Consider the following 27,289-nt stretch of genomic DNA (forward strand, 5'->3'; position numbering starts at 1 on the left):
TTTCAGCAAAATGAGAGCGGAGTTTTATCACATAGGAATGCTATCGCTTACGGATGGAATGTCTAATTAGATCCATCCTAATTAAGGTTCATCGTTGCTTCTAAAACTGTTACAGACTTTGCCTTGTGGTTGCGGCCGTAGGTTTATAACTTGTGCGATAGCAAACATATGAAAGCGATAATCGAAAGTTACGATTAATGATTATTTTGTAGTGATTAAAGTAAAATACTCCGGTATCTCATGTTCAAACATTTCTTGCTGCTATGAATACGGGGTATGTTATTCCATATTTCCATAACGTTTCAACTATCGAACATAATTATTGTTTAAACTATGATTATATCGCTGCAACAACATTTGCAGATAGTACAAATCAGCTGAAAAGAATAGCTTCAGTGAATCGTTTCAATTCAACTTGAATGTTTTACAAATTACAAATGCAACTAAATAAAAATATAGCACCTTTATATTTTGGTGTTTATATTTTAGTTCTCAATAATCCGAACTAAAAAAATACTGACTCAGTCACGCATCGCAAATACGATAAACGCAACAGATAATCTAACAGCGATTCAAAATTCCCTTCTGAATTAAGCAGATTGATGTAGGATGACCAAGAAATATACACGAGTGATAATAGGCAATGATTATTATCAATATGAAAAGCCTGAAAAACATGAATGAATTCTGAATCGAATGAAGAATTGAGTCCATGGCCTGTTTTAGGAAAAATTAGAAGTTATTTCTTTCGTTACAGGCCGAGAACGAAATCATTTCAAATGCAACTGCTAACACACACACACACACACACACACACACACACACACACACACACACACACATACATATATATATATATATATATATATATATATATATATATATATATATATATATATACATACATATATATATATTTATACATATATATATATATATATATATATATATATATATAGATACATATATATATATATATATATATATATATATATATATATATAAAATATATATATATACATATATACTTCTTATTCTTTAGACAAACTAAAGAATCAGGTTTAAAAAACATCCTAAAAATGCTGATTAATGCGTTGACAAGCATATCCCCATTACAGTATTTTCTGATACTTCTTACTTCTTAAGTAAAAAGAATACAGAACAGATCCTGAATGAGAATTTGAGAGATGAAGCGTTAAAGTCAAGAAGGAAGCACCAGCAGAAGCCGGTTCTGTTAATTATCCGTTGAAATGACAAGATTTTCTGCATGCATATGACGTCATCCATTTTCTTGGAAATCTGTGTCCATCATGCTAGTTCCCTTCGTACGTGCCAGTCATATTATGCAATTGTATTTTTTCTTATTAGACAAGGAAAATAGCAGCCGAGAAATTGCTTTACAAATAGATACTAATTAATACTTGTACTTTTAACGAAAATTTATCTTCAAAAGTGGTTTACAGATGAAGTTTAAAGTCAAGAACTTTGGGCCTCAACTCAGACAAAGTATGAATTCGAAGCTGCTCTGTGCCAAAGGAGTAATAAGAATTAATACTGCTGATGCAAGAGGCGAGTCCGGTTCCCAGTTAATTATACATTAGCGATGAAATGACAAGTGATTTTGCATGCATACCCAAAAGCATATCTATTCAGATAATATTTTACAGATTCAACAGGTGTTGAAGTTTACATTTGCTTTTATCCCCCTATGGGGCAGGGGTGCGCCTAACACAGATGTTTGACTCATTGTAAAAGAAACACCCAAGCCAGATTACTTTTGCCTCGAAGGAAAGATCTTTATCAAAAATGGGAGCGCCTTTAATCTTTTAAACCCCTGTTTTTAAGTCGATAGACAGATGGTCTATCGATATTGGCTGGCAGTAAATGAAACACGACAGAACAACCAACAACAACAAAGGAGGGGGAGGGGAGGCAATTTATAGCAGAATATAATCATAATATATATATATATATATATATACATATATATATATATATATATATATATATATATATATATATATATATATATATATATAATATATATATATATATATATATATATATATATACATGTGTGTGTGTTTGCAATTATGTGCATAACAATTTGAAATACAAGAATACTACATGAACATCAAGACACTAAAAATCTGAATCCAGCAAACTTCCAATAATGGGACTAAGGAAACTTCAAAACAAAAGGAACGATATAGATTGATCATTCAAAGAAAGTTGAGTAAAATGTACAGCACAACCACACATATGTAGTACTAGTCTGAACAACGCTGCTTACGCAGTTATGGGGAACGAAGGGTTGCAACTGCCGTTGTCACCCCCTGATCAGTTCTGCTAGACATTAATCACTGCTTCCACAGGAAGAAACGGGTGTGCAGTCCCGCGGCGTAAACTTCGTTCCTGACCTAAATGAGTCTCGGAACAGTCCTCTGGACTGAGTTTTGAATGTGCAAACTGATGAATCGACTAATCGCTGGAAGAGCAAATTAGCAATGACATCGAGATGCAGAACGAGAGAAAACGCGTAGGGCATCATTGTTTTCAAAGCCTTGGTTGTACGTCCATATTCACTCTTTTATTACAAGAATTGACATTCCTCTTCCATAACGGTATGTAGAATATTATTGTTGGTCCCAAAACTATGTAATTGTCCACTAAACTAGAAGTCATGAAAGAAATAAACAATAACAACGCGTAAAAAATTTTGATTATGTATATACAAAAACTACATAGAACTTAATAATAAAAGTATATTATTGCCTCCACAAATAGTAATTAAAAACAGAATCTTGAATTAAAAACAGAATCTTGTGAGTGGTTCATCTGAGTACTAGTGTGTAAAAATATCGAGCTAAAAAATATTATCTGTACGAATATATCCTGACTTGCTTTGAAACAAATATATTTTATTTGGAAAACTGACAAATTTCTGATTTAATCAAATGTTAAAAAGACTATACAAAAAAGATATAAAAAAATAACCGGAGCATCCACATCTCATTTTTCAATTGTTAGCACATGCTGCCTGCTTCCAAAACAGTGTTTTCATAGCAATGAATATGATCCAGATTCTTCTTGGTAGAAACAAGATCCAGGGACTTTACAGTGAAAATGAATTAAGACCTGTTATTAGGACACTGATTACCGTCGGTTTAGAAAGGCATTGCTTTATAATTGCGTGTGGAGCGAAATGGGCGCAGCAAACCAACCACGACCAGCTATACAAAACCAGTGTATCGATTCACTTTACGGCTGAAATAATGATAGACACCTATTACACTGTTTCCTTGGAAAGAGGCAGTTTAAATAATCCAGGGAATACTGAAGGGGGTAGAAGGTTCCAAAATCCAAAATCAAATTGTCTAAAAGATTTATCACACTAGCTGATCCTTGAGTTTGTGACTCCTGCTATGTGTCTGTTGAAGTGTGGAAAAATATTCTTACTGAACAGTCCTCAAACAACAAACGATACTAAAACTCTGCATTTTTTCAAAAAGTCTTTATGAGTACTTGGCCCTGTCTAGGATATTGAGTCTTAAGAATAAGGTCTCCTCTGGTACTTTAAGTTAACAATGACCTCAAACTTAAGTGGCTCACGATTCACAAGGGGCCAAATAGGAGACGCAGGCCCCCCACCCCCAATACCCTTCACAATACTGACGTGGGTTTTAGGTTAATGTCAGCAAAGCTGGTTTGATACAAACTCTAATAGTGGCAAACCAAGAAAATAAATCCAACATCTCTAAAAATAATTTTCATCGGTTTTAAAACAGTAAACTTTTAATGGTTTTAACAAGAAACTCAGGTACTTGACCCCCACTGAGGCTCAGACCTCTATATGAACCATAATGACTAGCCAAAAAATGTTACATGAACACCTCAAGTACATTTCTGAGTTTGCATAAACGGAAACATAATCAATATCACTTCCTTCTAATTGTTAACAAATGTGTCTTGCGTTGTTTTCTTGAACATTTAGAATACTACAAACCATGAATTTATCTTGTTGAAACGATGACTAACAATTCATTGAATTACTATACTGTCCTACGCTTAAACCTCTATTCTCCTCTCAGCTGGGTGTTTGCTTCTGCTCCTTCCGTTGAACAACACAAGCAAAACAGCCTTCTGGCCTCTTTTGTAATAAAAGTCAACGAACTACAACATTCATCGACATCAAAAGTAAAATCTATCAAGTAACCATGTATAAAATGTAAAAAAATTAAAAATTATTAATCAAACGCCCTTATTTCATCCACACAACTATTGCAAAGAAACAGCTTTTCCAAAAAATCTGATGAAGACTAATAATGTTCCCAATAACTTGTATAAGAAATGCAAAAAAAAGAAAAATAAATACAAGAAAAATAAGAATGCTTGAGAGTTTTTTATTAGGTATATATAAATACCACATAGGATTTAATAATAGAAGAATATTAATGCCTCCAAAAATAGTAACTAAAAACACAGAATCTCGTGAATGGTTTGTCAGAGCACTGGTGGATGAAAAAAATATGGAGCTAAAAATATTATATGTATATAAATTTATCGTGACCTGCAATTCATTGTAAACATTAACCTCCTTCATAAAAATGACATGAGATTTACCATTCGTGTGGAAATAAATATATATATATATATATATATATATATATATATATATATATATATATATATATATATATATATATATATATATATATATATATATATATATATATATATATATATATATATATATATATATATATATATATATATATATATATATATATATATATATATATATATATGTATGTGTGTGTGTGTGTGTGTACATCTGCATTCAAGGTATACTGGACAACCTTGTTGTAGCATATGAACATTACAGTTCACTATCTAACCCGGAATTTATACCCATCAAAATCCATAAAAGCCCACACCTATCAGAATAAACGCAAAGTGCACAGTTAATATTTCTGGAATAAAAGGCAAAACTCAGCTTTCAGATGATATACGCGTGTACAGGATCAACTAATAGTTAATTATCTATACGAAACATTTGTCATAGACAAAGTATCACCTTTTTGCAGGCAAGACAAGTTTGTAAACGAAATCATAAAAATATCAAACTAATTTGAACAAAGAAAGGCATTACCAGTAGCACTTTCCCCCTAAAATACCATGTCCGGATATGGAGCTAATAAATAAGCCGCTTCCCACAAAATGAACGTAATAGGACTCTTAAAAGTCAAAAATAGCATCCATTCTCTAAGAACTTAACATGAAGATTTAAGAAGCGCAAGCGAGCGATAAAGCACGATGCGGCATTTTAATAAAGTGTCTTTTAAAGGACACCTTTACCTGCAATGTGTCCGATTCCCCTACAATCTAGATAATAAAATTATCAATTTGATTAACCGTCCGAATTACTGTCTGCTTCACATAATTCTAAAAATTATAATAAACAGTATTTGTATTATATGATGAACCTGAATGTCATCCACATTAGAACCAATATATTAAAATTCCTTAAATGGAACCTGTGCAAAGGTTGAAATTCAATGTTATTGTTGAGAGGACGAAGATTCAAAGCACAGGGCAGCCATAGGGTAAATCAATAGCTTTAAGATCTGAATAAAAGTATTTTGATTTCAATTGCCACAATATATATTTTAAATTTTTACAAAAATGTTTTGTATAATTATAAAGGCCTTATGAAAATGATTTATTGTTAAGAAAATCAATATTTAATGATTAAATATATTACAAACTCTGGTTTGAACTAAACGCTGCCTTATAGAAATGTCAGATATGCTGCAGACGACACACTAAGAGGACGTAGCTAGCGAAGAGAACGCATTAAGCATCAGTGATTGTTTGCAGGTAAGCGCTTTCATTAACCGCATTCTGTCTCAAGAAAAAACGTTGAAAATTTTTAATATAAGCCCATGTGATTACTGCCTATAATGTAAACAACTGGGTCACCGCGTAGCTTAGTGTTCTTGAACTACCATTCTGCTAAGCAACTCTGCAGTCTCTGTTAGGCCTATGAAAGGATAGCTAACAGCTATCTGTCCGAGGTTACGACAAGTGTGTTATAGATAGTCTTTGTTTAGTTTTCGCTTATATAAAGGCAGGACTGCCAAATGAATATCAAACCAGCTGTTTATAAAGTCATTGGCAACTCGAAGTGAAAATTTTGGTGAGATAAGGACAATCACATACATGTTTCGAGAAAAGTGACCCCGTCCGTTAGGCCAAAGGTTATCACTGCTCTCTTTCATAGTGTAGGCAACGCTACTGTAGGCTACGTCTCATATCTGAGTGACATTTCCGATCTAGTAATGCAATCATCATCATCGTCGTGAATGTATTAAATTACTTATTTAATACTACCCGATAAATGGCTTCTTTCTCTCAAATGCGAGATATCTTTTAAAAAAAAAAAACATTTTTTTTTAAAGCCTTTTTTTGGGAATTATTCATGAACGGATAAAAACAGCTGATATCGTTTATTAAAGAACATAACTGCCATCTACCGGAGAACACAGAAATTACGAGTGTTAGGGACCGCCCAGGAAACTCTTATTCAAAACAAGGGAAAAACAAGCTTGAATTTACAGCTTTTAATGTCTACTTCCTGAACTTTTTTCGTACCTTACTTGAGAAGACAGAAAATGTTACACCTTCGGAATATTTATAATTTCACGTGTCATGATATGTGTATTAAGTTAAATTCTTAAATTTAATTTTTTTATTTTTGGCGTTTGTGTATTAGCCTGGAATCATTGCAAATATGCTCACACACACACACACACACACACACACACACACACACACATATATATATATATATATATATATATATATATATATATATATATATATATATATATATATATATATATATACATACATACATACATACATACATACATATCCATTCATATGAAAATCTGTTAAATTCCGTTTGCCTAAGCGATGACTTCGCTCGTTGATGAACATTTTACGTAATGTTTGTTTGGGACGTGGCTATGACTGAAAAGACTGCTAAGTGTTCAACTAATAAGGTATTAATACTGAACTAAAGACGAAGTAATAAGAGTATATACCGTACGATAAGTTGTATGCTATGCGTCGGCAGCAGGAGGGTTAGGACGGCGTATTTTCTCACTGTTCTTCAAGTTCAGGCTTTGATATAACCATTATTGCAATCAGTGTTACAAATAATTTTTTTTTATCGACTATCTTGGTATGTCATGTGTTTTCGGCTTTTTTTTTAACATGTTACTACTTTTCCCTATATTGGAATGTTATACGTCCTTGTAGTTTCGTAGTAAAGATTAACATAATTGAAAGACTGGTAAAAAAAAATGTTATCTTGGTTTATGCGGTTAGCGACCATTTTTAAAGATGAGCTTACGTCCTCTTCATTCCGTTTTCATGAGGCAATGCTACAACTTTATCAGTATTATAGTGCGTGATGTATATGTATGTATGCATATATGTATGTATATATGTATATATATGTATATATATATATATATATATATATATATATATATATATATATATATATATATATATATATATATATATATTATAATTCTTATATTGTTCGATAATCTACTGTGCATAAAATTAGTTTATTTTCTTGATTAAGCAGTGAAAGAGATTTCTGTGTAATGCCCAGTACAAGTAACAAAAATATGTTGACTACTGTAAATACTCAGAGTTATCAAAGGAAAAAAATGTCCAAAATTATTTTAAACTATAATTTGAATTCGAGAATATAATAAATAAAAGAAACATGTTTTGGTGTCGAATATATTTAAAGTATGGACAGTTTCGTACACATGCATAACGCCTTTGGTAATGCTTTGGTTGCATTAATTCACTCGTGCCCATTACCTTTATATTTTCTCAAAATTTATGAGTCAAGAAACGTTTCTTGACTCATAAATTTTTCCTTGAAGTGTCTGAGGATTCCAGTCCAATATCATATACCGGCAATATGATGTGAAAGTTTCATGGTGTAGGCTACGACTATCGGCTATTTGGTTCCTTTTGATTCAAAGGCAACTAATGAATGGGATTGGTTAGTCTGCATTGGCCACTTCCTGTACAACCATTATCACAAGGCATCGGGCGGCATATTTTTTAGAAGATTTGCACCGGTCACAATGATGCCTTATGGCAGAGAAAAATTGTTGTTACCCTGAGCTTCTTTTTACTTGTTACGTTGGCAACGCTGCTGGGTTAGCGTGCGATTGGCAACGTGTTTTCTTATGATGTTTTACGACTAAAGTCGTGTTCACTTATAAGTGTTAGATGATAGAATTACACATAAATTACACATACAAGAGTGTTGTACAGCCACCATATAATGAAATGTTTGAAGACGTGATATAAACGTGTAGTTCACCATGGGGTACCAGACCGAGCTTCCGAATTTTTAGGCTACAGTTTTATTCAGCTATCCTGACTGATTTTGAGTGACAATCAAAGGAAGTGGATAACCAATGTAATATCGGTGATAAGTACCACACAGCAAAAGAATACAACAATATATAAGGTCCGGTAAAATCGAAGAAATATCGAACATAAATACTTCTAAAATGCAAACGGAAAGAGCTTGGATAAGATGCCCGAAAAAAAAAACACCAGGAACTGGAACGAGAGGCGAAATGACTTGCAGTACAGAGAGATAAGTAGAAGCAAGAACCAGGGCAGTATTTGAAGATTATGTTGCAAATGAGACATGCAACAGATTAGCTGTTAAAGTTTAGAGGAAATACTTCTGTCCATAAAGCCAGGGAAAGATATAGTCAAAAAGTGTTCGAGCTTACGTAGAGAGGCTAGAAGAATGCCCTAGTACGCTGTCATATCACTAAGGAACGGTAGTCAATCAGTGGTCAATAATTAAGGACCTAAAATTCTAAAAAAAAAAAAATTATAAAATATGAAAGAAAACAACCAAGGTCAAAAGCACATTCTTTTATGACTGACCTAGATAATAGCTGTCTCGACCTGCAGCCCCTTCACTTGGGTAGTACATGATTCTTTACGTCTTTTTTTAAGAGTGAAAGTTCAGACACCTCTTGCTCTGGTTTAGAGCCCTGTCAACATTGCATCTTTATGCCGGATCATATAGAGGTCACAGGAATCATTAGTCCCTTGCTCATTTCCAAGACCGGGAACATGACATTTCAGAGTGATGAGTTAATGTGACGGTCAGTTTTGAGACGACTCTCCCACCTAAAGTTAGCCTCCTACGCAAAAGGCGGTAGTCTGTATTCCCGTAAGAACAAATATCAAACCTTTATAGTATTTGTATATATTTCCTAGATTCACTAACCAGAGCCTTTTATCATAATCCCACATCAACCAGCCCGCATAGTCCCTGACGCCTAAGAAAAAAGTATTGACTCGCAGCAGGTGAGTGGGAGGAGTTCCCACACTCACCAGTCTACCTCTAATTAACTACCTTATTATCTAGCTTCAAAGACCGTTTCCAGCTCGTGTTGAGAAGCTCTTCTACACAAAAGGCTCTCATCTGTAACCTAGTAAAAATACAAATTATTTTAACATTCTTATACATGAAAATTAGAGGTAAGAAACTGGGAAATAACAAATAAGTAATAAGGATAATTATGGAAACTAGAAGAAACAATAAAAGAAAAGGAGATAGTGAAGAAAGTGAGATTTACAGAAGGAAATGACCGACAGCCCTACGTTAAAGAAATAAGCACTGAAGAATTTACTCTCGACATGAAAACTAGATTAGTTGTTATAAATGGAAACTAAAGAAGAAAAAGAAGATAGTTCAGAACAGTTTTCCTCTCATCCATTGCTGGTTGAAGCTGACAGTTCAATAGACAACTAATGTGAAGACTCACGGATAAAGGAAATAGAAAGACCTGAAAATCAGAATTTAGAAATAAAATAGAACGTAATACTGTATGATCATCATTAATTTTCATCTGATGTAACCTGATATTAGATGATAATTAGTATCATCACTGCTTCCGTCTTCCAGTATTTATATTTGAAGGCCCTCTAATACACCCAATATTGCAATAAAATTCGGTGTGCTAAAACTGAATAATTTAAGTGGCGACGTAAATGTAGCATTGTGTTTATTTTTTGGGCTGAAACAGCTAATGGCATTTATCTGTCTTGTTATAGCTGTCGTCTACTTGTTACTGACCAGGGGTAACAACCAATCAACTGAAAAGGGTTATTTACTTGTATTACTAGAGCACAATACACATACAGGCAAAATTATAACCAGAATATAAGATTTACAGATAACTTACACTTTATACAAATACACGTGCAATATTTATAGATAACATACAGTACAGATAGAGTACAAATACAAACATGGTAATAAATGCAGTGATAACCGAGAAAAACAGTAATTACCAAATTTCTCATGAATGGTGACAACTAACTAAATCAAACATAACAAAAGAAATTACTTGCTTTGAGCTAGTCTTCAATTGCGTTGATATGGTTGATGGGAATAGCAAAACTTATTTATGAATATTTCATGTTAAGGAACTAAGCAAATAAAATACTGGAGATTTCAAGAATCCAATACGGTGACACATTTGCAGGTGGTAGACAAACGTACCATACATGCAGAGGCGATACAATAAATACTTTAAAAAGCTGAGTGTGATTCGGCAGGACCTCGTAATAAACTGGGCAGTTTGACGAGTATTACCAAGACGGTGTAACCAACGTACGTGACGGTAAGGAGTAGTTACAAAGGCATATTCCTATTACTATTACTACTATCACGAAAATTGCTGTGTGCCAAACCGATATACAGCAGTCGGACTGAACAAAATTATTTTGCCCCTACTGTTAACTTGAAGCCCGAAGTCCTCTTCTCATAACAGCATCATGTCACACAATTCATATAGAGCAGAACGAATATACAAGCCTATTTTTATTTGGTTTATATGGTAGTTAGTTGACATTTAGGTACAATGTTATGTATATCTTAGTTTAACCAGACCACTGAACTGATTAACAGCTCTCCTAGGGCTGGCCCGAAGGGGTAGATTTATTTTACGTGGCTAAGAACCAACTGGTTACCTAGCAACGCGACCCACAGCTTATTTTGGGATCCGAACCGCATTATGACGAGAAATGAATTTCTATCACCAGAAATAAATTCTTCTAATTCTTCATTAGCCGGTAGGAGAGTCGAAAAACGGTCATATAGAAATTTCACGGCCTCTCCAGTGATACTGTTGCATGTGTGTGAGGAGATAGGTCACAGATGTGAAATTAAATCTTTTGCTTGAAAACAATGGCATGTCAGCACAAAGTCTTTGGGGATTCCCCATAAATGGGAACCAGAGCATAATCAAGGATCTAAGAGGTCATATCAGAAGAAATCAAACAAATATGGACAATAAATAAATGGTCATGGGACAAATGCATAACAAGATAAGATACAAAAACGCTGTGCAAGGTTTGATGGTGGTTCAGTTGCAATTTTGTTGTATCCATAATATAGATTTTTTTTTATTTGTATGTTTCTAGTGATTGTTAGATAGATTGCCATATGATACATATTTAAATAATGATTTTTTTCACTGATTTATTTATAAAAACTAAATTAGCCGTTAGTAAAAGTTAAGAGTAAACAGAATAGTTCAGGATTACTAAAATGTAAACTAAAGTTGGTAGCTAGAATTAAACCCCAAACATCTGTATTTTGCAAAGATTTGGACACATTTTGTTGTTTTTTGTATAAAAACAGAACAATTAAAAGAAAAGTTTGAAATAAGGAAAAACTAACCCGAAAAGCCAACGTAACTATTAAACAGTAAAATTTCAGAGTGATTGTTCAAATTAGATGTGAGGAATAAGGAGCAAAGAAATGTATACAGAACGGACCCCTTACTAGGAAACTTAAAGCTTTCAGACTCTTCTTCTCTCTTTCTCACAATATTGTGCCACTTTCTTTATTTGATAAAAGCTCACACCATTTCTCTTATAAACGAAATTTTAAAAGTTAATAATACATTTGCAGGGGAATAATCAAGGACAAATAGTGCTATGGCTTATGATTTTACCACAGGCTGCCGAGTTCTAGGTTTGACTTATAAATCTGCAAAGATCTGGTCTTCAAACATACGACCAGCCCCTAACCCCCGCCCCCCCAACGAAAATTCGTCCATTTTTTTTTTTATATTTCACTGGTACACACATTTAATGGTAAACTTCAATAAGCTAACTTTGTTTAGTGCCTCAAGTTCATATATATGTTTCCCTTAACGTTTACTTTCATCTCAACTGCCACAGGCTTATTATAAGGATTGGGCGGCATGTCAGGACGCAGTCTCATTGGAAAGGGTGTGAACGTAGAAAAATATGCAACAGAATTATAAATAAAAGCATTTCAAAGGGTTACACAAAACAAAAATAAAACTTATTGCTGAAATTAAAAAAGTAAGCAAAAGAAATCCAAGGCACTGAGAAAAAGCCTCTAAAAATGTATACAGTGTAAATGAAGACGGAACCATTAAAAGTTGTAAAAGTTTGCGAGAGAATATCCTAAACATTTCCGTGATGGCCCAGAAACTGAACAAATAACGGTAACGTTAAGATGAGGAGACAGGTAACATATCTCAACTAGTCGAATGAGACCATGATGCTTGAAACAGCTTATTATACAGTGATTCTAAAATTATTGATGATGGACACTTTAGCGTTTTAGCAATGATGGAGAGGTCCAAGGCTTTATCTTCTGCTGTTCAAAAACTGAGGACTTTTTTTTTTTATCAGATCGGCTAACGCGGTGACTAACATCCTGAGGGAAACAATCTCGCCTTGAGCATACGAGCAGAGTATACTTCACAACTACGCCAGAGCAGAAAAGTTCTGGAATGCCACCTTTTAAACTTAAAAAGGCGCTCAAAGTCACCGAGATCCTGAAGATAAAGAATAAAACAGACTTAGGGATAGTGTTCTGGAAAAGAGTAAACTCCCTTTTAGTTTTCTGCAAAAAAAAAAAATATATATATATATTGTGCTGGCTTTGTGTGTCCGTCCGCACTTTTTTCTGTCCTCCCTCAGATCTTAAAAACTACTGAGGCTAGAGGGCTGCAAATTGGTATGTTGATCATTCACCCTACAATCATCAAACATGCCAAATTGCATCCCTCTAGCCTCAGTAGTTTATATTTTACTTAAGATTAAATTTAGCCATAATCGTGTTTCTGGCAACGATACAGGATAAGCCACCACCGGGCCATGGGTAAAGTTTCATGGGCCGCGGCTCATACAGCATTATACAGAGACCACCGAAAGATATATCTATTTTCAGTGGCCTTGATTATACACTGTAACGACTGTACAGAAAACTCGATTGCGTCGAAGAAACTTCGGAGCAGTTTTTACTTGTTTACAGATGTCTTTGATTCCCTATAAAACAAGAGGAAAGCAAAATGTAGACTCGCTTTTTGGAAGCCTTGGCGTAAGGCATTTCTGAATTAAAAGTCCCATAAAAATTTTTTTTATTGGGAGCTTTTGTTTGGATTGTCCGAGAATGTCATGACTAAAACCTGTTCTGAAAATATCAAATATGTGTGCAATAAGTTAGAAATGTAAGTGTACATCGGGAGATCCACAGTCGGCAAATTATTTACGGGCCCCTAAATAATTAGGAATAGCGCTGCCAGCTAGTAGTAAAGTAGTATCTTGCATTAAAATACCCTCACATACAAAGAATATCCAGCTCTCTGGCATCTTTTCCTAAAAGCCTAACAGTCTGGGAGTTTAGACATATTCATTATTGTAGTTCTGTGTGGTTATACTCACTATTTTTGCTGTATTTATCTTCTGACAAGGCATTTTGAGGAGTGTGGTGATTTTTATTAATCATCTTGTTAGATATCACAGGCAAATATGTTTGCCTGGTCTTACATGGCTCCTAGCAAGTTACCAGCACCACTGAGTACATGAAGCAAAGGAAATGAATCTACTCCTTAGTTGCTATCTTGTTTTTACATGATTAGGATGTACAGTACTGGGAGTTAGAAAAAAAGTGCATAATGCGGTTTGTTTTAGAACTGCTAATCTTGAGTATTGTAAGAACTGTCATCACGTTCCGATATGATTTCCACAAATAGTAAGTGTTTTAGGGGAATGAAGAAGCACACCCATACCAGCACCTTTTAACTGAATCTTGAGGGTGGTGTTTGTAGGAAGCAATAAATGAAGGAGTACAGTGTAAGCTCTTCTAACTTCTTTGATACTGAAAAGCAAGTGAAAGCTGTTTACATTTGTTTCAGGGACTTTCAAGCACGCCCAATTAGAGAGCAACAACGGTGAAGTTATCGGAGATGAAGTGTTGTATACTATATGTAGCTTGTTAGACAACATGCTGCTCACCTAGAGAAGGCACAAATGTTTTCTGAAGAAATAAAGATTACAGAGCAATGCTACTTCTCTGATGGATGTTTATGGGATATCAAAGTTTGTTATGGCATAACGAAACTGTTTTTGGTAAATTCCAGACTAGGATGCATATTTCAGACACAGTAAGGGTATCTGTTCTGACAGATACTGTACATGTATGTAAGAGGAGAGATAAATTCTTGTTTAGTGTAAGAGTTTAAGTGCTGAATGTATTATTCCCTTGACGTGAGTCTGAGCCTTAAAGTGAAATTTTAATACCCTTTTCTTTCCATATCTCCATATGGCTTCATTAGAAATCAAATCCAAAAAAATTGGAAAGCTGAGACATTATGATTTCACTGCATGACTGCTGTTTTTCAATAGAGCTGGTGAATGTGACCAACAGATTAAAAATTAAAATCACATCAAAAGATTAAGGCTGGGTGTATTTCAACTTGAATAGCATATGACTTTGAGGGACACATGTATGTATATATAGTATCTGATTTCGACAGACACGTGTGTATACGAGATAAATTTTTTATCGTTTGCTTAGTAGTGGTTAAGCCTCAAACACATTTCTTTCCCGTTGCAAACTGGGATACGCGAATTTTTTCATTTTAGTTCTTATTTGGATTTTCACATGATTTCGGTGAAAAGTGTACCCAGATATATTAGGAAATCAAGAGATTTAAATTCATTGCTTGATTGTTACAATTTTGCAGATTTGCTGAATGTGACCACCATATTTTAGATATTTTACACATTACTCGAGATGCCTCATATATCTACGTCCTAAGCAAGCTCACAGAGCGGGACGTTTAGTGGGTGTAATAGGAAGATGATGATGCACTAGTGAAATTAACAGGCACGAAGCTGATCTCAAGTTTAACTAATACAATGGTATTAGCCACTAAGAAGGACAGTTAGGACACCAAAGAACAGTAGGTAAGAGCACGAGTGAGTTATCAAAAAAAGGTTGCATCAAGGGCATCTGAGACAGTCCTTTGATTTGCTGAAGGCTGTTCTCACTATAACAGAGCTATAAAGTGATGTTCCGTGACCTCCAGACTAAAGGAGAAGCTGCAGACAATCATTTATGACATGTTCAGATTAACTGACAAAAGCTTCCTTGTCTGTCACTCTCACTCCATCAGCAACAAATCTTCTCCATGGCCAAAATTAGAAAAAGAATCTCTATTTATACACAGGCGTTGATAGTGATACATGATGATATAAAATGCTACTGGTTGACCAAAAAGATATGGATTAACTGAGACGGAGGCAATCTGCTTATGTGGACATTTCCAGTGTTTGAGGACTGCGTTTAGTCCCATAGAGCCCAATCAACGGGACTTTACTGTAATGTACTTTGTTATTAACTACCTTTAAGCTCTTTAGGAATGAATTTCCAGGTATTGTACATAATGAGTGTTATTGTGATTTTTCTTTATTTTGTGTCAAGTATATATATTTCATTTGGGTGTCTTGTTCACATTAAAATAAGCTGAAAAGGGTCTAAAAATTTTAATTCTCTCTCTTATCTGTCTTTTTCAGCTAGTCATGGTTTCATACGCGAAGTATAGCCTGGTTCCAACTGAGGAGCCAAAGGAACAAGAAGCACCACAGCACACAGGAGCCTTTGATTACAATTCGGCATTTAGCTACAAATCAGCCTTCGACTATGGATCAAAAACATCTAGTCAGTACCAGAGTGCATTCGACTATGGCTATGGTCACAGGTCTCACTCTGTTAGCCTCGGCCTTGGGGATAAGGGTGTGTAAAGGCACTGGTTCGTATTGTGCATACATAGTACAGTGGAACCTTGTTGATATCCCAGTATCAATCGTGACAGCTTGGGAATGTTTTCTAGCTTATAATTATATATGATGATGGGTTAATCTTGATAGGTCTTGCTAAACAGTATAAATGTTGTAGGTATTACTCATAAGCCGTGAGTGTAAGACAGATACTAGTACAGCAGTGCACCAGCTTATTATAGAACTAGATAGATAAACTATTTCATGTTTTTGAGTAATGTATGTGAATCAGATGGCTTTGCTTAAAAAAAGATTGAGAATCAAGAAGTTCTGTGTGGATTATTTTATGCATCACCACACTGAGGAACACGTATAATTTGTAAAATATTGTTTTTGAAGCCAGTACGAAATGTGATGAACACATTATAAAAGTCCAAGTACTAGAAACTAGACAGGTTGTTTTAAGTCTTTGTATTTTCATTAGACAAAGTTTTACTCATTAGATTGCTTGTGAATGAAAAAATGCTTATAGAACATTATATATAGTAGTTGGACTGATAACCGTAATTATAACAGTTGTATGTAATAGTAATCTGAAAGGATTTGGCTATAGTTGTGCAGAGGGTTTGAGATTGGTCTTTGCTTGCATATGTGACTTTAGTGTAGTTTAGTGACCTTTTAGTTATCCAACATTTACAATTAGCCTTTAATTTTGTGTATGGTGGTTTTAATGGGGTTTTGCTTTAAGTAAGTAGTTTTCATTCACTATTATTTTTTCAGTAACTTTGCTAACTTTTCGAATCTAATGAGCCCTTTTCACCTTTAAAACGGAGAGTGCAGATTTGTGTGTTGATCCTCTGTGTTGAGTGAAGACGAAAGGACTGCAATGGGTGGTGTGTGTTAAGGAAAGCAAAAACCATAATAGTTTTTTCTGTGTTGTCCTTGTTGCCGGTTCTTTTTGGGTTGTTGGTTTCTTCTTTTCTTTCTTAATGCAATTATATTATTATTATTTTGCATTTGAGCTTTCATGGACTAAGTATGTCTTGAAATGGTAGTCATTGAGATAATACATATAGGACTCAAGAACTAACTTTTTCAGCGGTAGATCAGTCAGTATTTTGAAGAAAAGAATTTTTATTTAAAGAATATAGTGTGAGAGCTGTTTAATATGACATTTGCCGTAGAATTAAAACTAATATGTCATCTGCTAATCAAAACCTGCATCCTGGAGTTGTGACTTAATCCAAGAATCTGCTCTAAGACATAAGATGCAGTTTTTGAGTAATGTATACAGAAAGTTCAGTACAAGTGTATTTACATGAATTGCAGACCTGTTATTTTTATAGTACCATTATGACTGGTAACCAGCAGCAGACAAAGTTGAACTACCAATAAGATCATCAGTCATAATAATCCAAAGACGAGTGAGACTTCCCAGTCGGAAGAATCTATGTACTGTTTCCCAGTTGGAAGAATCTATGTACTGTCTCCCAAAGCACACTTCCCATTGTACAGCTGTTGCCATGAGAGGGATATCTTTCCAATCCATGAAATAATTTTTTTAGTATGCGTATACCCGACAGAGAAAAAACGATTTTCTGCATACAGTATGCTACTTTCACTTTTACAAGTACATGTCAAGTACTCCTGGGAGATTTACTTCAGGCCCAGCAAACATGTACTTGAAAAAGCATCTGCTTCCTTCAGCCAGAAGTGAATCTTTAGTACAGCACTGGAAAGCCTTCCCATCAACTGTTATTATATGAAAAGCACAAAGTCTAGGGTATTTGGCATTTTTAGGACTGTTAGAATGTTGTCGTCTAAATTTTATATTCCTGTCCAATCCAACCCACTGTCTAAATACCTTCGTACATTAGTTTTTCATTTATTTGCATTTTTGCCTGCATCTGCCCAGGTCATTAAACAAAGAGAAAAATAGGCATTTTTCAAAATCTGGTTTTGCCTAAGGCTGCCTGACACTACTTCAGATTACAGTACTAAATTTCTTTTATCCTTTACGAAATGGACATTATAAATACACATTTATACAATCTCCATTATTATAAAGATCTCTTCAACCATCTTATTTTTAACTGTAACTCATACCATTCAAGCCTAGGCCAACCTTACATAACTTTATGTAATTTTCATAAATGTTTTGCTGCCCAATCAAGGAATTCCTATTTGATTGCATGGATTCTTTTCAAACAGTATACAGGCAGCCCCCGGGGTTATGACAGGCTCAGCTTACTACGTTCCGAGCTTATGAGGCTCTTCAAATATATCATCAAAAATTATTTCTTGGTTACACCGCATGTTCTGGGTTTATGATGCTGACAATGCCGATCCAACGGAAGAAATATGGCTCCAAAAACGGCAGAATGGTCAAAATTTGAACAAAATTTGAAGATTTTTAGATGAAAAACTCAATAAAAATGCAGTTTAAATCATTTACAAGATACCCAAATGATTAAAAGTAAGGTTTTCTTACAGTTTTCGACGATATTTCAGGTTATGATGATTTTCGGCTTATGATGCAGCGTTGGAACGGAACCCATCGGAAACCGGGGACTGCCTCTGTACACAAAGACAGAAATGAAATCAAACGATTTCAATCACACGTTTATTCGTTTAGTGTATTTTTATAACAGTATGTTTCTTAATTTGTTCTAAAAGCATTCTTGACCAAGAAAGATTTATTATTTTTGGAGAAGAGACCATTTGGTGCTCTCTCTTTCTGTCTTGTGTTCAAATATGATTATGGCCCAGATAAATGAGCAGGAGGTCTATCTATTTTCTTTATTTTTTAAAACCAATACAATAATTGTTCAACCATACTTACAGGAGTACTTGAGGGATTTTACAAGCAAGAGAATACCTTTTAATTCCAGTACTGTAAAACTGACCAATATTTGGGACTATCTATATAGAAATGGATTGGGCATATTCACAGGAGAGGAGGGAAACTAAACCAGGATAGGAAATGCCAGGGCAGATTGCTGAAGGAAGGCATGGGATGGGTAGACCTAGGGAGATATTGCTTAGAACAATAGGGAGAGAAGTAAGAGTGAAATGTTGGAATAACCTTAGGAAAAGGGCAAAGAACTTACATTTGTGGTGAAAATTCGTTGAGGTTTTTGGGGTTCTCAAGAAAGATGAAATGCTGGTACTGTATATTCACTGTTGTCAGGTGTGCAAGTAAGAAAATTAGCAAAGAATGTATTAGAATATTCTTTCTATATCTCTGATATGCAGTAGTTCACTGGAGGTAGTCATCAACCTTCTCAATTTTTTATTGAGACATTACTCAAAGGTTATTATCTAATCTCATCCCTGAATGCTTTAACAAGAATTAGCACTGCAAACCCATGGATATGATTTAGAAGAGTCTCATTTAGATCTAAGTAGGAAGGTTCTTCAAGTCACTAAGATTATTTCTGATTATGTATGGGACTCATCCAAACTGAGACCACACATTTAAAACAAATTCTTGGCAGCGATCTTTAGTTCATTGGATGCTGAAACTGAAAGTCCATTAACTCCCCCCAAGTAGCTATTTTGCATCTGTCCCAGAAAGAAATTATTTTTAATTTGTATGAACAAATAAAAATGTTTAAAAACAATTAGTTATCATAGATACAATCCTATTACTTTCATTCAGTTGAGTCCTACCTTCCCCACAGTGTCTTCCATACTATGAAGTCATGCTATCCTTTATACTACTGCACCACTTACTATAAAGACAATCAGTTTTCAGTCTGCTACCTGTATGTTCTGATAATCTATCTTGAGGTTACCTTCAATTCCAACCAATTGCATCTGGTAGCAGGGCACAGTTTATTTATTACTGTTTTATACTGTTATAACTGTCCATTTTGCTGCTTTAGGCTGGTACATGTTGGAATCTAAATTATTTTGTTGACAGTGCTGTAATAAACAAGACTTGATTAATGAAATGATTGCTAATAAGGTGCAGTAAAAAACATCAGTGGTGGTTGGTACTTCAGCAGTACAGTTCATTTCTCTTTATTCTCTTACCCTTCAAAGTTCACGAGGATGCATTGAGAAGTCTTTTCAGTTTTTATGTTCAACTTACTCTGGTTTGTTCATCAAAGGTTTTGGTTCTTGTTCACTGCATAAAGATATTTTATTGTGAAAACAACTAAATTTATTTTCTTAATACAAACTCACCAGTTCACACGAGCCTGTCTTTGTGGTTGGCACTCCAATAGAAATAACGTATGATGAAATAAAACAAAACATATACTCCTCCATCAGTCACACATCTGGGAACACCAGCACCACAAACTATTGCCAGTCATTCCCCTGTATTGTCTGTAATAGTTATTTAAGAGGTTCGAACTCTTGTGGATAGTTGAGACTGATCCTTGTTAGTAAGGCCAAGGACTTCAGCAAACAATAACCCTTTCAGAACACATGGCTATGAGTACTCCAGAGAACTGTGCTCATAAAGAAGGAAAAGTTACAAATAAGAGAAGAAGACTGTCAAGGGACTGCACTCCCTACAGGAGGTAATACTACTTGGCCCGTAGGCATGACAGTCAATGAAGTCCATGAAACAAAATTTAGAATGGCTTCTACTTCCAAGTGTCTCTTAAAGGGAAAGACAGCTGAAATAGCACAAATCTCATGGGGCTCTGGGAAGTACTTTTTTCTCAGAATTCTGGTATGCGCCTCAATTCACCAGATGAGCTAAGGTCCACATCTCTTCTCTCATATACTTGTGCCAGGGGCAGTCAGTGACTTCCAGTTACTGACACAGACAACTTCTGGCACTGAAGATAGAAGGGGTTTGTCTCTGGAAACAAGGGTCTGTAACCTTTTCTCAAGGTTTGAACCACCCACTGTTCTGAGCATATCTACTCCCAAAGAGGCCAGAAGTTCTGGAGACAAGCCTTCGACAGATACAAGCAGTTCTGCAGGAGGAAAACTTCATCTCCTCCTCATATTGGGAAAGAAGACTTTCTGCTCAGTTCTTCTTCCCTTGTTCTGCCAAGTCAGAGTCCATTGCCCCAAAGTGGTTATGTACTGGTGAATTGGGCATGGAATAATTGGACCTCCCAGCTTGGGTTTCAGGTGACCTATACAACTGACAAGACTGATAATGTGAAAGAGAAGCTGGAGACTTGTAAAAGTCCTTGCAAGGACAGTTGGCTGAAGACCAGCTTACCCTTGTCTCCACTCAAAGTATAAAAGCATAGAAGCCTCCCAAGTGATCTCTTTGAACAACTTGTGTAGATAGAGATGCTAAGTTTATGACTGCTTTCAAAATCTGATGCTGTCAGGAGGTTGGTTAGAGATGCTTCTGAGGACTGCGTCTCTTTTATTAAAGTTTACTTCGGCATTTACTATGGTGTGAATGTTCAGCACTGACGCTCTACATGGTTGCTTTAATCTCATGATTTTAGAAAGGTCTTCAGAATTCTTTCTGGCATATTCCATTAACTTACTAGTGGTACTTGGGATCCACCCCAGTCAGGTAACAATAATCAGCATTTCTCTAATAAACACTTCTTCCCAGCATCTGTCTCTACAGGTATTGGCAAATTTACCACTGACAGCCTTGGAAGGGAAGAAGACAGATATCTAAACAAAACATCAATACCTGGGGGAGGTTAACAGGTAGAAGGGGAGCAACCAGTCCACTTGTAGTGACTTGAATATCAAGGAAGGAAAAAATCTGAGAGGTTATCATGAGCTTATTGTCCATCTTTGTTCCTTTCCCTTTAAAGTGTGGCTTCAAATCATCTAGAATAGCTCCAAGAGCAATGGCTGTTGGAAGCTCAAGACCCAGGGAAATGCTTTTATTTTGCCCTTTTGATTTAGGTTTTTGCTGCTTAAGCAACCTGGGAAGACACTGGCTGCCTCTCATGGCCAAAAACTTCACTATTTCATGAAAACACTCATGAAAAGGTACTCTTTATCCTCATTTTTTCACCAAATGTCATCCTCTTTTGACATCGAGACTGTTAGTCATCTTAAAGATCATACTGAAGATTTATACTCCACTTCCAGCAAGGAATCCTTACTTACAGCTGATGTCAAGGGAGACCTCTTACAAGAAGTGGCAAAGGTTATAAAGGCTGAGTCCTTATTACCTCTGACAATATCAACTGGGTCAGAAGAGGCTCCTTTCTTAAATGAGGGAGAAAAGACTCCACTCATAAGTTAAGGCTCAAACTTATGAGTCCTCTTGAAAGAGTTATGTGAGTGGGAAGTAGCAGTAACTCAGTCTGTAAACTTACTCTGTGTCAGTACCACAAAGTGAGTTGTTAAAAGATGGGAGTAATACAAGTGTCAGCCATTCTTAATGGAGACTGAGCAAGGTTATGGCAAAAGGCAATCCCAAGGTTCAAGCCAAAGAGTATGTGGTACACAGGACTAGTGCATGCCTTTCTTCCTTCAATTTGTGCATTAGTGACATACTGTATATCACTGCTGACTGGAATCAGCATGCACCTTCTATAACCATTTATGAATGAGACAAACCTGTCATTCATATACAAAATAGTCACGTGACCCACTCAATCCTAGTTCAACAGAAATACAAGACCTGTCTTGTATCTCACTTTGGGTTAGGAAATCCACTAAAACTCATAGCAGCACATGTCTGGTAAAAAATAAGTGACAAATAGATTGTATTCATCTATAATAGTAAAATCCTAGTGAACCTTGTTTGTCCACCCTGAGTGGGGGCAGGGTAGAGGAGACATGACACATCCACCCTCCTCCTGCAAACCTATTTGTCCTCCCCTTGTGGGGGCAGGGTAGGCAGGGGATCAGGAGGATAGGGGAGACATGACGGGCAGTGCTAGGTTCCATCGCAGAGTAGCACGCACCATCAAGCTTGTACATAATAATAATAGGTTCTGTTGAAAATGATGGCAGCATCAGTTGAACTGATTTTATACATAACTTTTCAATTCTTTACATTACTCGTATTTCCTCACTGCTAATGATTGCTAAAAGTCGGCTAACATTCATAATACTGATAAGAGGAAAGGCAAGAGTTTTGTATTCAGTCAGGCTGCTTGTTTTCTTGCTTTTGTAGTAAATCACCAGTTTGATCTTTTTCTCTGGATCCAAAGGGCTATCGCTTCCTTATATGATATTGCAAAGGACAGCTCATACTCTTTATTTTTCTTGTGAAACACACCCTTATAAAAGAGCTGGTGATAATACTGTACCATAACAAAAGACCTAAAGTGGAGGCAGTGGCAGGTATATCAGAAGAATGCGAGATAAATGTTGGTATCATTCCAGGATAAGCTGTAGTGCTGGAAAAATCTACAAACGACTGCAGAAAGGAAGACACCTGGTAGATACTATATGCAGATCACCTAATGCTAAGAGCAAAATTAGAGGAAGATGTAAAATTTTTTGAAAAGATGAGAGAATGGAATGGAGAGATAAGGTCTGAAAATCAACATACGTACACAAAAATATCCCATTAATAGACAGAGCAAGCATACAACCTCTAGTACTCCACTCTACAAAGCCACTGGCAATGACAAAGAAGCATGGGAAAGATGTGGTGTCCAACATTTGGAAAATATCCCAAGATCTCGAAGATTAAGATGGTTTGGAACTGTGGTGAGGATTAGTTAAGTCAGAAAAGTAGTAAATATAGATACAGTATAGCAGGATGAACACCTGTAGGGATATCCACGAAATCATGGAAAAATAGCTCAGGTGAAGACTGGATCAGATAAAAATTCAGGTGAAACATGCACAAGACAGAGGAGAATGAAGAGAACTTGTTTAATGTCTAATTCCCTGAAGGAAAAATGCTGATGCAGAAATGTTAATGATGATGAACTTCCAATATAAGCACATTACATACCCCTTCAAGTTTTTGTTGAACATAATTTCTCTATTACTATTCCTTAATACTGTACCATTACATTTATTTTTCATCCTTTAGATCAGTTCTTTCCTTTAACAGTACTCTACCTTTCACATACGTAAGCTCTTTGGTGTGATAAGTAACTCTTTCAGGATTTGGAGCCATGCTATCTTTTTATCCTTGCATTCCAATATAAATACTTTCACCCTTATCTTTCATTTACATCTGTCTTTTTTAATCTCTTTATCTTCAGTAAATGTACACTATGACCTCTCAGCCTTGTAGGTAGAGTGCTTACTAGTCTTCTTTAATTCCAATCTTCAAGGAACTGGTAATGTTAAGTGAGTACCTAAGCTTGCATTTTATTTATTTCATATAGTTTTTTAAATGGTAAGGTTATCGCTGATTTGTTTAACTCATTTAATTTACTTTGGCACATAGGGAGAAACCAAATAAATCTGGAGCTTCCCAATGTTTTATATACTGAAACATAGCGTTAAAGTAATTTTTTGTTACTTTTCATTTTGTTCTGTACCGTCATTCCATTATACTTAACTAGTACTACTGTAAATCATAATTGGTGCTACGTGTAGTTTTTTCAGTATTTCACATACTGTACTTATCTGTCTACATACATGCTTGAAATTATATCTTTATTTTAAAATTTAAAAAAGGTGCCTTAGAAATCAGTGGCATATATTGAGGATTATTATGAATCACTGCTCTCTACACCACCCTTCTCAGTTACCAGTATAAGTGCTTTCAATTTAGAATGTTATATATCAGTTCAGCATTTTTATGGAAGCTTTTCATATTTTTGTAACTCATATTTGTCACTTTCATTTGCTTGAAACTTTTATCTCTTTCAAATACAGAGTACCATTTCTGTGAATTAATCCAAGAGTGTTATGGGTATAATTTAATCAAAGTTGTTTTTCCTTGCATTTATTGCTTTCATGTTTCATGGTAGTTGCACACTACAAAAAATATTTGTTTCATCACTTAACATGCAGTGTCATACTATTTCAGGTAAAGATGAAAAGAAGAGAAAGTTCACCAGCTTCAGTTTCATGAACTGTTTAGCTTCAGTTGTAACAGCAGTGAGCTACTTCTTCATATGCTTAACCTTTCCTGTTACACTATGGTTCTGTTTCAAGAAAATTGCCCAGTGGGAACGTCTCATTGTTTTCCGCCTTGGGAGACTACGTGGTGCTCTGGGCCCTGGTGTGGTATTTATTATTCCATGGTTGGACAGGCATAATCGTGTGGACATGAGGACAAAGGCTTTCTCTGTTCCTCCACAACAGGTACCAGTATGGGCACTGTATGTTTTATCATTAAAAATCTGGCAAAAGTCTTTACACTAATTTATCTACAATAGTTTACCTACAACTACAGTATTTGTCTGTAGTTACAATTTATTTGCTTTTATTTGTAGCAATTAACAATCTGCCTATTAAATGTTTATTAACATGCTGCATGCACACCTAATTTCTGTGAACTTTTATGAATTTCATTTGTTGACTTTTTTACACTGTAATTTATGATTTGCCTTTTCTCACTTGAAACTTAATTTTATTCAAAACCCTTTACACTCTTCAAAGTGAAAGAATGATCAATGCCACTTATTTTTTATAATTACCGGACAATCATGGAAAATATACCTTCCATAACATCTTCCAGTTTTAGGTTAGGTTATTAGGATTATTACAGTATTATTATTTGGAAGGAGTCCCTCTTTTAGGGCAGTGTTATTGAAAACAATTGCTGTTTCAACAGCATTTAGCTTGTAGAGGGTCTTCTCCATTCTTATTCTTCTCATCTGCAGGTAGTTGGTATAATAAATTTCCAGAGGACATGGAAAGACATTCTGCTATTGTTTTTTTTATTTTACTTATTCTGCTTTTATTGTTTATTTTACTCTTATTTACTTTACTCTTATGTTTCAAAATACAAAGGCGGGTAAGTATTTATAGCAGAAAGGCTGGATTAATATCTTGGCAGGTCAAATTTTCATTGGCTTATTGCTGCCACTTGTGTCTCATTGTAAAGCCAGCAGGGATTCACACCTTGTTGGCTGTACTGATCAGGGAGGTTCGGGGGTTTCTGCTGGCTTATCCCCCACTGGTATTGCCAATGTAATGCTTTGCTGTAGTGTGGGGGTGTTTGTACATCTTTCTCTTTCTCCCTCGTTGGTGCTTGTTGCTGGTTGATTATTTTATTTTCTTCTCACTTTGCTATTTAGTGTCAGCCGATTTCATGTGTTCTTATGTTATTGTCTACTGTTGTACCAGGAATGGTGGTCTGTTCTGGTAGTAGGATATCCATACATTCTCTCTCTCTCTCTTGGCCTCAATGGTGTTTGGCACAGATGCTTTCTGACATTTCTCCCAAAAATTTTCAGGAGAAATTCAGTTTCCTTAACAGTTTTTATGCTGAGCTTTTTTCCCATGATATGTAAGTCTTTGAGATAGCAGAGGGGTTGGTGGTCTGGTGCTGTGCTTGTAAGTTTTACAGCATTAGTTACCTTGTAAGGATGGTATTGAGTGACATACTGGCCGGGTGTTGTCTAGTTTATTGGTGGTTCCTTACTGAATGCATGTACAGAATCTTCAAAGTTGTTATTGGCTGGTGCAAGCTAAAGTAGTTTCTACACACAGCCAAGACAAAACAGAGATTACATTTCGGGCATCTGTGCTTGTCGACAGACAAACAGATGGCGATTGTGAGAGACATAATAATCGTACAATGATAAAACATATATCAATGGAAAGGCCAGGAAATTCCACATATGGACATTTGCATGAGATTCGAGACAGATTAATGAATACAATGCAGTAGCATAATATATGTGAAATGGTGAGACATTTGGCGTCTTCACAAACAGAAACATACATACAGTTTGATACAGAAGATGCAGTGGAACGTTATGAGTACATGAGCCTCTGTGTCCTCTACCCCTAAAGCGGCTTTTTCTGCATCTTTGACTTCTTGTTCCCCAATTCCTACTTCTCTCGCTCTCCCTACAACTCCATTACCTGGCTCCCTTCCCTCTGAACCTAGTGCCATCGCCAGTCTCAAAGCTTGGATGAATAAAAATTTTGACGCTTTAGTAAGTAATTGTCGCTGAGATAGGAGCTTCTGTAAGAGTTCTTTTGGACAAAGCAAATGAGGATCATAGTGCAAGTGCTAGTGTTAGTGTTGTGGAGGGGGTGGCTACTCGTCCCACCAATGCTCCTA

At 35.5% G+C, this 27,289-nt stretch overlaps 1 protein-coding gene across 5 annotated transcripts in view; it reads left to right on the forward strand.

The window, feature by feature from the left end:
- The first annotated feature begins 5,803 nt into the window (after positions 1–5,803).
- Positions 5,804–27,289, forward strand: part of LOC136847436 (stomatin-like protein 1) — a 184,341-nt gene continuing 162,855 nt past the window's right edge. For 3 of the 5 annotated variants that reach the window (XM_067119126.1, XM_067119129.1, XM_067119127.1), the window contains exons 1-3: positions 5,804–5,880; positions 15,979–16,198; positions 25,079–25,356. In XM_067119126.1, the coding sequence (XP_066975227.1) occupies positions 15,985–16,198; positions 25,079–25,356 (492 nt within the window). In that variant the 5' untranslated portion in view covers positions 5,804–5,880; positions 15,979–15,984. The remainder of the gene's footprint in view (positions 5,881–15,978; positions 16,199–25,078; positions 25,357–27,289) is intronic. The other 2 variants (XM_067119128.1, XM_067119130.1) reach the window with 1 other exon arrangement.

The sequence above is a fragment of the Macrobrachium rosenbergii genome, chromosome 16 (genome assembly GCF_040412425.1).
Source record: "Macrobrachium rosenbergii isolate ZJJX-2024 chromosome 16, ASM4041242v1, whole genome shotgun sequence".
In the NCBI taxonomy this organism is placed as follows: domain Eukaryota; kingdom Metazoa; phylum Arthropoda; class Malacostraca; order Decapoda; family Palaemonidae; genus Macrobrachium; species Macrobrachium rosenbergii.